The 12,664-nt window shown below is 34.3% G+C and overlaps 1 protein-coding gene across 2 annotated transcripts in view; it reads right to left on the bottom strand.

The window, feature by feature from the left end:
• Window positions 1-490: 490 nt before the first annotated feature.
• Window positions 491-12,664, bottom strand: part of LOC145680466 (uncharacterized) — a 112,235-nt gene continuing 100,061 nt past the window's right edge. For both annotated transcript variants that reach the window (XM_081751030.1, XM_081751031.1), the window contains exon 6: window positions 491-7,226. In XM_081751030.1, the coding sequence (XP_081607156.1) occupies window positions 7,155-7,226 (72 nt within the window). In that variant the 3' untranslated portion in view covers window positions 491-7,154. The remainder of the gene's footprint in view (window positions 7,227-12,664) is intronic.

The following is a 12,664-nucleotide window of genomic DNA, read 5'->3' as shown; positions in this document are numbered from 1 at the left end:
TTACACTGGCCAGATGGGGAACATATTATTGATATGATTTGAGGACAGAGGAACAGATTTGCTCCAAACGGCAACAAAGTGGTAAATCTATAATGGTCTGGGGTGGGTTTGAAGAGCATCGTAAAACAAATGTGGCTTTCCATTCTTGTCGTACGAAGGCCACAGCTATAACATAACCTCCTTCAGACTATCAGATAGAAGACAAGAAAAAAGAAATTCAAGTAACTTCTCATCTTGATTCATTTTGTTCTCAATTGAGACAGTCAAGTATTTCTTCACCATTAGTCTCTGACTCATGAAATAGCCACGAGTAGAAAATGATTACAGGTGAAAGCCACGATGGGGAACTCCAAGATGTGCTAAACCTACGCAACGCTCTGTTTAATGTAACATATCATTTTGACCAGTGTTTATTTATGTTACACATTACATTAAAGTATTTAAGAACATACGTGCATATAGGTAAATATTAAAAATAAAGAAACTGCGATTTGGCATATGAAAATTATTTATTACATATTTACATAATCACATAATTATAACAATCACACTTACATAGAAACATACTTACAAACATTTACTTATTATACACAATTGTCGTACTTTTAGCAACACAATATATAATACTTCCTCTGAAAGAAACCCAATGAATAACTTTCCTGTACCCACATAAAAACGTTTTCTTACCCTTTGACTTTCGAGCATTTCGAGTGTCTAATTTCGAATGAAGTTCCGAGATATCCAATGAGCTCTACAAATGTTTAAGTTTATTTAATTATTCCTAAAAGTATTGACATTTTCTTCAAGCAATTTATTAAAATAGGGTCCTTTTTTGTAGTAAATTAATACTAATAAGTAAGTGTCATAGCGTTACCATCTCTCTTTCTCCTGTGTAAACTCTCAGTAATTAAATATGAAAAAGAACTGCTGTTTTAGAAGATAATTTTGTTATGTACGCTTATTATTTACTGCTACAACGAAAATTTTTCATTTCTATTCTTTATACTTCAAGGCTGGACTAATTCTTAATAATTATTTAAGTTTCTAACTTTTCTGATCTACAAAGTAGATTATTTTATAATCTTTATTAAGTAATTAGATTAACTAGTACTATTTTCATTGTTCAACGTGATGTAATAATTATATTGCTAAGGTCATCTATTGAAGAATACTAGTAGCCAGTGGCGTATTTACGATTTTGTTTCGGGGGGGAGGGAGGGTTGCTAACTTTATTCCTGGAAATGTGAAAATTCTGCAAACTATTTCATTTACTTTAAAATAGTAAATACAGTTTTGGGGGGCGTAATCCCGGAAGCCTGCCCTTAAATATGTAACTGCTGGTACCATACCATTTTTTAAAAATATACTTGTTAATATACGACAATCCTTTGATAAAATACCAAGAGTTCAATTCATAGATTTTATTGGTTTTCAAACAATGTATCACTTTATCAAAGAGAAGAAAAGTAAAATCTACATTATTAAAATAAAATCAAAAGCAAAATTTAGATACAATTGGAAGATCGCGAGTTTAGTTGACTTAAATTTTGATATTCTATATTTTTATCCCAATTGTTTGGTTTTGAATTAAATCCCTTAATCATCTTTTGCATTAATTGGACGTAACGTGAGAGCAGTGGCGGATCTAGCAGGGGGCCGGGAAGGTCTAGGCCCACAGTTTTTTGAGTGAAAAAATGATCGAAGCTATTATTTATAGTATATATTTTGTAGGAAAATTTATAGGAAACTTACGATATACTTATCATAGTCTGGCTTCTGACTCTCCTCCCCCACCCCAGTTCTTACCTCTTAGATCTACCTCTGCGTGAGAGTAAATTTGCATTTAGATTAAATGGATCAGAACGCTTCAACATATTCGTCCTTTCCGCCTAATATAGAAGAAATAAGATATCGCTTAGCATACGAATCTCTGACGCTGTTGAATCGAACAGGAACAACAGGAATTGTTGCCAACGTATATCAGTGCATTGAAGTATAAGTATACTTGCAGTATTTAGAGACTATTTAGAAAATTAAAAATAGGATTCTCCAGAAGAACTCAAGAACTTATCTTTTGTTTGTTCTGAAATACCTTTTCTAGCAACAGCAAATTGTTATCCTTCTTTGCTTAACCTTCTGTTCGCAACGCTCGGTAGTGCCCACTGTAATGACAACACTGTATGAAAGAACGTAACCCATTACGTCATCCAGTGTTGCCATGTGTACTTCAGTGACACAGCAAGAGAACGATGTATAAGAGAACGATATTTCTGATATTTACATTAGGTTTTCTCTAGAGTGTCAAGGAATCGAATGGCTAATGTGCCAACGTAAGAGAAACGGAAAATTATAATTACGTTTGTAGAAATGAAATCATTAATTAACGTCAAATGGTTATGCCGTTTAGACTACAAGTGATGAGTGATTAATGGAAGTGAATGTTAATGACAGAATTAATAAAATAATAATGTGAGAGCAAATGGGACAACCCCGAGAAAATCCATCTGCACTATGTTTTCCGCTATAAACTCACATGGTAAGCATCGAATCAGGTATCCCCCGCACCAGAGCTCTACCATTAACCCTCTGTAGCCCCTATGCGTTTGTAGAAGGCTACGCAATTATACAAAATACCGTTTCAGAGACAATCTCGTTTGTGTGTCGTTGCATCGTTCTGATCACCGTTTTGATAGAGGGAAAGGCAGAAGGAAAACCAGGAAGAGGAAGACCAAGGATAGAATATCTAGATGCAGTTACGAAGAAGAGACCTTATCAAAATATAAAACAGTTCCCCAAAGGAAGAGAAAAGTTTTTTAAATTTCCACATTGCACACCAACCTATGGTTGTGGAGAGACAGAAGACCACTGCAGTGTCGCAGCAGAAATTCATGTGGCGACATATACGTATATTTAATACTATAGTGCATATTTTAGCGTCTAGATTTGAAACGTGGATAGTCTGCTAAGACTAAAGGAGGAAAAATATTATTTTCTTGTAAATCTAAGATTGCTCTCATCTAACCCGTTAGGGATAGGTCTTCTCTGTAGTTGCTGAGAACATGCTAGCAAATGTAATTTATAAAGAAATTTCGCCATTACCAAATCTGCTATAATTGCGTTAAATATTGGTGTACATATATATTCTGACGTAGCATATTATGATATGTTCGAAACAAATTAAGTGATTTATATTAGTAATTTATTTCAGTTATCTGTAATTATATGTTTTTTCACTGAAAAAGCTTTTCTCAGTGAAAATACAGACTAAACCGTGTGCTTTACATCTTGAATTAAGGGCATAAACGGTCTATCAATTTAGATTTGTTTCCCAGTAAACAAGTTAAAACAGCCACGAGCTTTTGAAAGCATATTCATGTCTGAATTAGGAAGCCTGTCGTTCTCAAGGACTGAGATAAGAAACAAAATGCATGTCGCTATGAGTACATTTAACAAGTTTTCCTAACAAGAAAACAACAGAAACAACTTAATACGTAAATAAATAAATATATGAACAGATTTTAATAGTAAAGACAACGAAACTGTCTTGTAAGAACATTTGGTTATCTAATTTTTTTAAAATTTATTTTTATGAAAATTGAAAAATAAATCATGACAGGTTACCTTTGATCCTTTGATATTGTGACTTAAAGATTGTTTTAAACTTGTTATACGTATAGAAGATGGCGCTTGTTTTAATGACAAATTTAAGAAGATAATTACAGAAAGATAAAAATTTGCAATGACAATATTGGGTCATAAAAAATATGTTAATATATTCGTGATTATTACAATATTGTCTTGAAAATAAGGTTTGCAATTTAATCACTGTCCTATTGATACATCGTTCGAAACGTTGAGGGAAGTTGTCCCCTGTTCCTACTTTGTTGGTTGCACGTAATCAATATTTTTTAGAGAACCAACCACGGATACTATATTCAGTTGTGAAGGTTTCTTGAGAAACTGCTACGCCAGTGATGCCAACCTGAAACAATCAGAAATCCCATGTCGAGAGGCAAAAAATCCCATTTTACGTCTGAATTTCCCACGTTATACTAATTGAAAGTATGCTGTGATATTAAAAATCAAATTTCTTTATGTTAGTCACTTTTTACAATATCTAAATGAATAAGCCGTAAATTTGAATCCTCTCGAAAAATCCCATATATGCTGCTTATTATCCCTTTCCGAGAAAATAAGGTAAAATACTCCTACTATATGGGATTTTCCCACAGGTTGGCATCACTGTGCTACGCAGCTCACCGAACATGTGACGGCTGCACTACGTTTGCGCGACTGTGCAGACAAACCCTCTTGTTAACAGTAGTAGAAACTAATAGATTACATCACCATCTTATATAGGAGGAGGGTGCAAATGGTACTAAGAAAATACTGATAATACATGTTGAGCATGGTCGGAGATATGCACCGAGGAAATTTTTGTAGCTCAGCGAAGGGGGAGATCCGATGATTAGGGAACAATTTTTGGGTGGTGGGATAATTTGGAGTGTTTAAAGTCTCTTTTAAGCGATCCTATAAGGGACTTGTATTTATAGTTTAACTCTTTTTAGTAAGTCACCTCGACTGTTTTAATTTTTGTGAATAGCTTAAAAACTGAAGAATACTCTTTCTTTTTAATGTTGAAAGTGGACCAGATAGTATGCAATTCTTGGAATAAATCCAAAACATTTGTGTGTCGTTGCATCGTTCTGTTAGAACCAAATGGTAGTCACGGATTGTCATATTACAAAAAGTTTCGGTGTAAACAAATGTCAAATTCCTTTTCGGAGATATAAAACTTGCCCACCGTTTTTAACAATATCAAAGAGTTGAAGACATCAATACGTAATGAAATACCTACGTCTTCATAGTACATGATACTACGCACCAGTGTCATACTCGAAGGAGGGTCCGGGTTTCAAAACCTCCTCTCTTCAACAATATATTATGAATAGCAAGCATTTACTATATTACAATATGTATACAAAAACCTTGAAACAGTGTGAATTTGGAAGATTGAACCCCCTTTTGATGAAGTTCACCCCTTCAAAATATAGACTCATTCTATCGTCGTTTCTAACATCGCATCCGTACGAGTGTGGATTATTTTGCAGACCCTATATTCAAGACACACTGGAGATTGTATATTGCATTTAAGTTTACTTTTATTTCATGGACCAATAAAGTTGTTACAAGTTTTTATTTTGCTTTAATTGTTCCCTTGAATTGATAGGTACAGTATATATCACTCTGTACTGCTGAAAGTGTATTTAATAGTTCACTGTATTTACTCATTCCCAAGTTGAGTACGGAAAGTTTTTTCCCTCTTATAGGCGATTAAAGACATTTTATCCGAATTGATTGATTGTTACACATCTTGTAATTTTTTTATAGTCTTCTTCCTTAAAAAATATCTTGAGAGAAGGATATATACATATTCTACATCATATTTTCTTTCTCTGTGTGTATACATATTACAGCACAAAATATTGTGGTTTTAAATCGAAAACAAGCCGAAATTTTGATTATTTTAACAAAATCTATTATTTTAATGCAAACTTTTTCAAGCCTGAATTTTCTCTTAATCTTTAGGAAGTGTTTGTGCATTTTAAAGAATTAAAAGAAATGTAAATAACACAATAAATCTACCCTGTTTACAGTACCATCTACTGTCCGTCTAGGATACCAAATGTTCTCAGTTGAAATATTTCGTTAGAAGAATGAGGGAAAATAACATGATTAAATCGAGTGGCGTATTTAAGGGGGGATTCCAGGCTTAAGCGTCCCAAAATTTTATTTACTATTTCAAAGTAAATGAAATATCTTGCAGAATTGTCACATTTCCAAGAATACTTAGGAAAGTCCCCCTCCCCCGCCCGAAGTGTCCATTACAATGGACATAGATAACTGAAAAAGTTACATTATAAATTATGGCGTGGAATAATCATTTCATAACATTTTAATAATTAACAAATTCATCAAACTAATCCAAGAGAATTGCTGTTTTAAAGCAAGTTGATAAAACTCGAAAGCGAAAAGTGAAAATTACTTCAATGTCCACTTCGAACTGTTTGGTTGAAATATGAAAATGCCTAGACATTTAACAAATCAATTGATTAAAACAAATAAATAAGCATGCACCGGTAAAATTACATTTTTAAAAGTAAATTTAAATTTTCACAATCAGGCCCGTAGCCAGCCCAAAAATGTAGGGGGGGGGGGCAGTAGAAGTTAGGAGGGACGATCCAGACATATTATATTTCATCACCATATAATAGTTCATTTGCAAGCCTACCATGAAAAATTTTAGTGTGCCAATAAAAATTTAGGAGGCCTATACCCCCTGTGGATATAGGCCACATCACAATTATAATTGTCTACATTTCCACGGTAGTTACTATTTTAAAAATTCATAAAATACTAGCCTTTAATGAGACAAAAATGAAGTCATGGAAATTAAAGCAAATATACTGTATATGTAAGACCAGAAACTGAAAAAAAAAAAAAACATACGTTCCCTAACTCTGCTTTAAGTGTAGTATGTACTCTTCTGTCAAAAAATGAACAGTTTGAAATTTCAAAGAGTGTATGCAGGTCGGCAAGCGTTTAATTTAATTTGTAATATCAGACTACAACAGCATGCGTATAATAATAATAAGAAACTAATAAACACTCACATTCATACTTCACGCAGTCATATACAACCTAGTGGGAAAACTCAAAATTCTTCTCTTTCGCATTCAAATTAATTAACATATATCCTATACAAAAAATTGTAAATATTTTATCTGAATACTTTATCTAATAACACATGCAAACCACTGCTTTTTTTTTAAATAACCGATACATTCGCACACTTACTCAAAGATATGAGAGTTGTTTTTAAAAATCTAGTTTTTAATATTTGATTTATCATTTCGATTTTAATATTTTCTGAGATAATACGTAATATAGAGAGAATTAATAATCTTTGGATTATGATAATAATCGTGTAAAGGAACTATTTCAAATAAAAAATTGTCGTCAGTAGATGTCTCGATATGTATCGGGAAAAAATATTGCATGTCTCCTGTCTTCTTTTTAGTTTCAAAAAGTCACAGTCTCTTGGGTGTTTGTAGCTACATTTACGAAAGGCACTTTATTAGAATATCAACTTTTTAACTGGAACTACCAGAGCTTAGAAGACCACTTACAAAGGAGAACAATCCTCGCAATATCGAGAACTTGATCTGAAAAATAAATTAACATAAGTTGTTAATAGACACAAATCCTTAAACTTGCACACAAAACCATTGAAAATATTTAATAAAGAAAAATAAGTCAAAAATCTGTAAATATCTTTCTATTTATACTCAAAATGAAATGAGAAGGCAAAATATGAAACGGTGTTATGTCACATTTTCTTTCATAGCGCATAAAATCAGACTTATTTCAAATCCTATATATACAGGGCGAGTCCAAATGTTTCAAAGTTTAGTTTCCACGTAGTGTTTCTGCTTTCTACCGCTAGGTGTCAGCAGCGAGCAGTTAAGAGGCCTCATCACTGCGAAATTTAAGTACCGCTAATTTTACAGTAATTATACGATATCTTCAAATAGATAAAAGATAATCGAAAAATGGAACAAGACCTCCTTAGACAATGTTATTTTGCGTGAGATACCGTTATCACGACTCATTTATCTGCTTTCGATTTCCCGCCATTTAGAAAATCAGCATTTATTTTCGCGTTTCTAAATAACTGCAAAGGGAAAGCTACTAGGTGACTCGTGAGAACGGTACACCATGCAAAATAATATCGTCTAGGGAGGTCTTGTGATCCACTTTTTGATTATCTTTTATCTATTTGATGATATCACATAATTACTGAAAAATTAGCGGTATTTTAATTTCGCAGTGATAGGGACTCTTAAGGAAAATGGCCTTGACTAGAGAACGAAGATGTAGCAAGAGATAGACGGTCGGTTTGATGTGTGCCGTGTTACATAGAAAACTTGTGATATGTTTGAAGCAAACTTTCACAGATTATCTTTCTTAGTACATGCCTCACAATAACACATCTTTATAAGAATCCACAGAATAAGCTTCTGAAATCAGGTCCAACATTTTGGCTTGCTCTGAATGGGTTTTATATTACTTTTCCAGTTTATTCAATTCTAATATAATACAGTAGTGTTAGAATTTCAAGTTCTCATATCCTTCTAAAGTTATAAACTAAGATAACACGGAACTCGTAGTTCTATATTTATTTATTTATTTATTGGGTTCAGTAAGTTCCTTTTACAAACTATATACAGATAAATCTTACATTAAATACCAACCCTAAGGTAGGGGAAATATTTTCGCCTTTTGAAAACTTTCTCCTTCTGCTTGGTGATTATTTGCCTGATAACATGGTGTTTGCAATTGCTGAATTTGTATATTAGCTTAGATGCGCTAGATGTCACATATAACACTGTATCAAACGTGAAACACATTGTACAGAAATAAATGTATTCCAGATAAGCACAATATTAGAAGTAATATAGTTATATAACAACTGTGAAACATGGGTACATAGTTTCTAATGTGTTTAGTTTGTGTGATACTGAGTTACAGAATTACAACTGGCTCATAGTAAATGCTGACGGTGATTTGTATTTATTGTCTCTTATTCTTTCTCATAGTAATCATTGTCTGCTGATCAAGTATGCAATTTGGTTAAATAATTAAGTGAATGTTAGTAGTATAAATCCTGAATACTTAATGGATACATTTCTGTATTTAGTGCTTTCTAAGTACAGTCGAGCGTCGATTATCCGAAGTAATTGGGAGACATGGGTGTTCGGAAAACTGGTTTGTTCGGATAATCGAACTGTACATGTTCATTTGCCATGCGCGGAGCGGCACGCCTCAACTCTAAGCTGGCGCAGCTGTTGCTGTGAACAGCTTTGATACTGCCGCTACTTCTACAGCCAGTGCCAAACCGACAGAAGTGTGCTGATTGTTGAAACACAGCGACTGGCGGCTTGGCCGGTCAGCAGCGCCTTATGAAGGCCCCATTAGAAGCAATGTTCCGCCAGCGGTGGCTCAGTGCGGCGACTACTGTGGGAAACTTGGTTTGGGAGTGAGGGGGATGATGGACGGTAGGGTGGGAGAGTAACAGGTGCGAGCGAGTACATAGTTCGGTTAAGCGGTCGTTCGGTTGACCGACGTTCGGATAGTCGACGCTCTAATGCAGCCCTGCCCACGGCGAGCAGATAGTGGAAACTCTCCTCGTGAACGCTCACGAGCATTCTACGGGCAAATACCATTGTTCGTGCTTCGTGGATCTTCGGGTTTCGTCCTTAGAGGAGCGGAAGTGTTGTCAACCTTGGCGGTAATCACTAACTTACCAAAAAATAAAGTATGTATGGTAACATTGCCATTTAGTGTAAAGTGTTTTTTTTACAATGTGGTAACCGTTAACTATAGACAATACAAACTTGTAACAGCAATCAAATGATAAACTATGTACGTTCCTTTTCTTCTTTTTTCTTTCCTTTTGTTAAAGAAGGATGTGGGTTTGTTATATCCGAGTGTGGGTTTGTTATATTATGTTGTTTCGCTTTTTAGGAAAAGAGATAATCTGTTGATACGAAAAAAAAAAACTGTAGCACTTGTTTGTAATTATCTAAGTATTATCTCCAGAAAATTAGCTTATGCATGTATGTGTGTACGAATAGGCTTAGCAAGGGGTTGGTTGTGGAGATTAGAAGCCACTATTACACTATCAATAGGAAGAATAGTATTTCTTACTCCACTTTTAAAGTTACTTTGATCGCAAAGAATCAAACAAAATATTAAGAGAGCCAAAGAGATTTTCCATTTTTAAGAGTGACCGTTAGTGACTGCAATTAGTTTTTTTTAGGTTTTTTTTTTTTTTTTTTTTTTTTTTTTTAACAAGGAGTGTCTTTTTAATAAAGAAAAATGTATTGTCCCTGGCTGGTTGCTTGCCGGTGGCTTGTTAAAAGTGAAAAAGAATGTTAAATCATTTCAACGACTGAAGCTACATGCTTGTCTTTCTTCGATAGTTACTGACTTATTTTGTAAGTCACAATGTTGTAGGCCTACTGTAATAGCGTAGGCCTACTGTAATAGCGTAGGTCTACTGTAATAGCGTAAATTCGGAAGGAAACGTTCCAACTGAATGATACGAACAATTATTCCCAATGTCTTGAACATGAAACGTGGGTTGCACGGATAACGCTTAAAGTAGGCTGGACTGCACTGGAATTTCCTTCCGGCAAATTAGTGTTTGGTCGGAACTCAGTTCTTCTGTGTAATTGTCTCTTAACAACATTTGAACATTTCTTTTAGGTAATAATAACTAACTAACTCTATGGCCTATGGAACCCGAAGGTTCAATGCCGCGTTTACAAAATATTTCCACTAACTTCTGTCCTTAGCCAACTAGATCCAGTTTCTACTCTGTACTCTTATTTCTGCAAGATCCATCTTAATATTGTCTTCCCATCTACGCCTAGGTCTTCCTAGTGGTCTTCTTCCAATTGGGTTTTCAGTTAAAATTATGAAAGCGTTTCTAATTTCTTCCATTCTGGCTACATGGCCTGCCCACCTGAGCCTTCTACACTTAATAACCCTAATAATGTTAGGTGAGCGGTATAAACTATGCAATTCCTAGTTATGAATTTCCTCCAATCCCCATTTTCATCCCTCTTTGGTCCGAATAATAATAATAATAATAATAATAATAATAATAATAATAATAATAATAATAATAATAATAATAATAATAATAATAATAATAATACGCATTATTATTATTATTATTATTATTATTATTATTATTATTATTATTATTATTATTATTATTATTATTATTATTATTATTATTATTTTCAACCTCCCGTCGTTCTCCTATCAATCTAGCAACGAAAGGCGTTTACAACTTAGCAAACGTGAAGCGAGTGACAAGTTACAGACCGAGTGCTAATATAATACAACGTCACGAATTGTGTAAGCAAGCTAAAAAGGTCTGAAACAATTCGTTTCCGATTTTTGCAGTCGTTTTTACGTCTGTAAGATGACATGTTTAATATTAGTTTCTTTCTTTCTTTCTTTCTTTCTTGTTCATTTGTTAGTTACTTCAACGCTAACTGTAACCTCTATCATGCGTCTTCCTCGACCAAAAAACGTACCAATTTTATTTCCTGCAGTGTTTTCGCGTCACTGCTTTCGAAATGGGGAGGGGGAGAGCACACCTGCACATTTCACGCTTGCGTCTGCTCAATGCTTATCATCGTGCGAATTTCTGGCCAGGCTTGGCCATAGGTTTTTTGCCATCATGTGTAGTTGGCAACACTTATCGGATGCAGTGGAAGAAGCGAAGCTAGCAGCACCTGTGCTCACCTGTTTTTATCTTCGCTCGTGCTCGCTCACGCTTTGGCTCCGGGAGCCAATTCATGGACAGGCCTGCTCTACTGTATTGCTCCTAAAATGTTTCTTGACTAATTCGTTTGAATAACAGCGGTCTTATTTAGGTATATATTAAGAAATATATACTCGATCCTTTCTGCTTGTGATATATTTTTATCTGGGAACTTTATATATTTTTATCTTTATTTTTATTTTTTTTTTTATCTGGGAACTTTAATTAGTAGACTTATTTTTAATTTAATCTACTTTTTTCGACATCCACACCATACAAAATGCCAGTGGAACCATGGAGATGAACTGGAACATGAATCACGTTCGCTCTGATTGGTAAATCCTTCAATTTGTTTCATACATGCAAACGCTTGGTAATTCGACTTGTTACCAAAAAAAAAAAAAAAAAAAAAAAAAAAAAAAAAAAAAAGAAGAAAAGAAACAAAGGGGTAAGATGAAATTAAATATTTAATTTAGGCAATTGTGCTCTTTAGGCTAAAAGATACGGATGACTAATGCAAGTGGATGATTATGCAAGAATTTATAGAATAAAAATGTGGGAGGAAACGGTAAAAGTCTGAGAAAATTCATATAAGCTAAGACTGAATTAGGGGCCCTCGACAGAAGTGACTGCTCTACGTCTGAGACACGACTACCCTTCGATTTGATACATCAGCTTCTCAAACTATATTGTATTGATAGAAATGGATGTAAGTATAAATATGGATATAGTACATATATTGTTGCGTATAATATTCCTGGATATGCTTCTTATGAATACGGGATACCATCTACAAAAGTTATTATATTTACGTTGGAAATCTCATATATATATATATATATATATATATATATATATATATATATATATATATATATACGAGGGGGGATACAAAAGAAACCGGATTGAAAGAGCGCCACCGTTCCTAGGCGTAGTAGAGAGTTCTCCTGCTAGGTGAGACTAGTAGAGACCTTCCCAGATCAGTTGGTCAAGCGGCGTCTGCGTAGTATGTTAACGTTTGATCGTATTATTGTTTTTCTCAACTGTTCTCGTTTGTCGCCTGCGAAATCGTTATGGCAGATTCAAAGGAACAAGGAGTGTGTTTGCTTCTTACTTGGAAAATCCTAAACGAAAACTTACGAAATGCTTCAACAGGCTTTCAAGAAGGATACTATGAACCGCACACAATGTTTTGAGTGGTTTGGGCGCTTTAAGTGTGGTGAGATGAGTGTTGAAGATCATGCTCGTTCTGGGTGCTCT

Source organism: Thermobia domestica, chromosome 3 (genome assembly GCF_964235325.1).
Source record: "Thermobia domestica chromosome 3, izTheDome1.hap1.1, whole genome shotgun sequence".
In the NCBI taxonomy this organism is placed as follows: Eukaryota; Metazoa; Arthropoda; class Insecta; order Zygentoma; family Lepismatidae; genus Thermobia; species Thermobia domestica.
The sequence above is the reverse complement of the archived record's forward strand: the minus strand, read 5'-3'. Positions and strand labels throughout refer to the sequence as shown.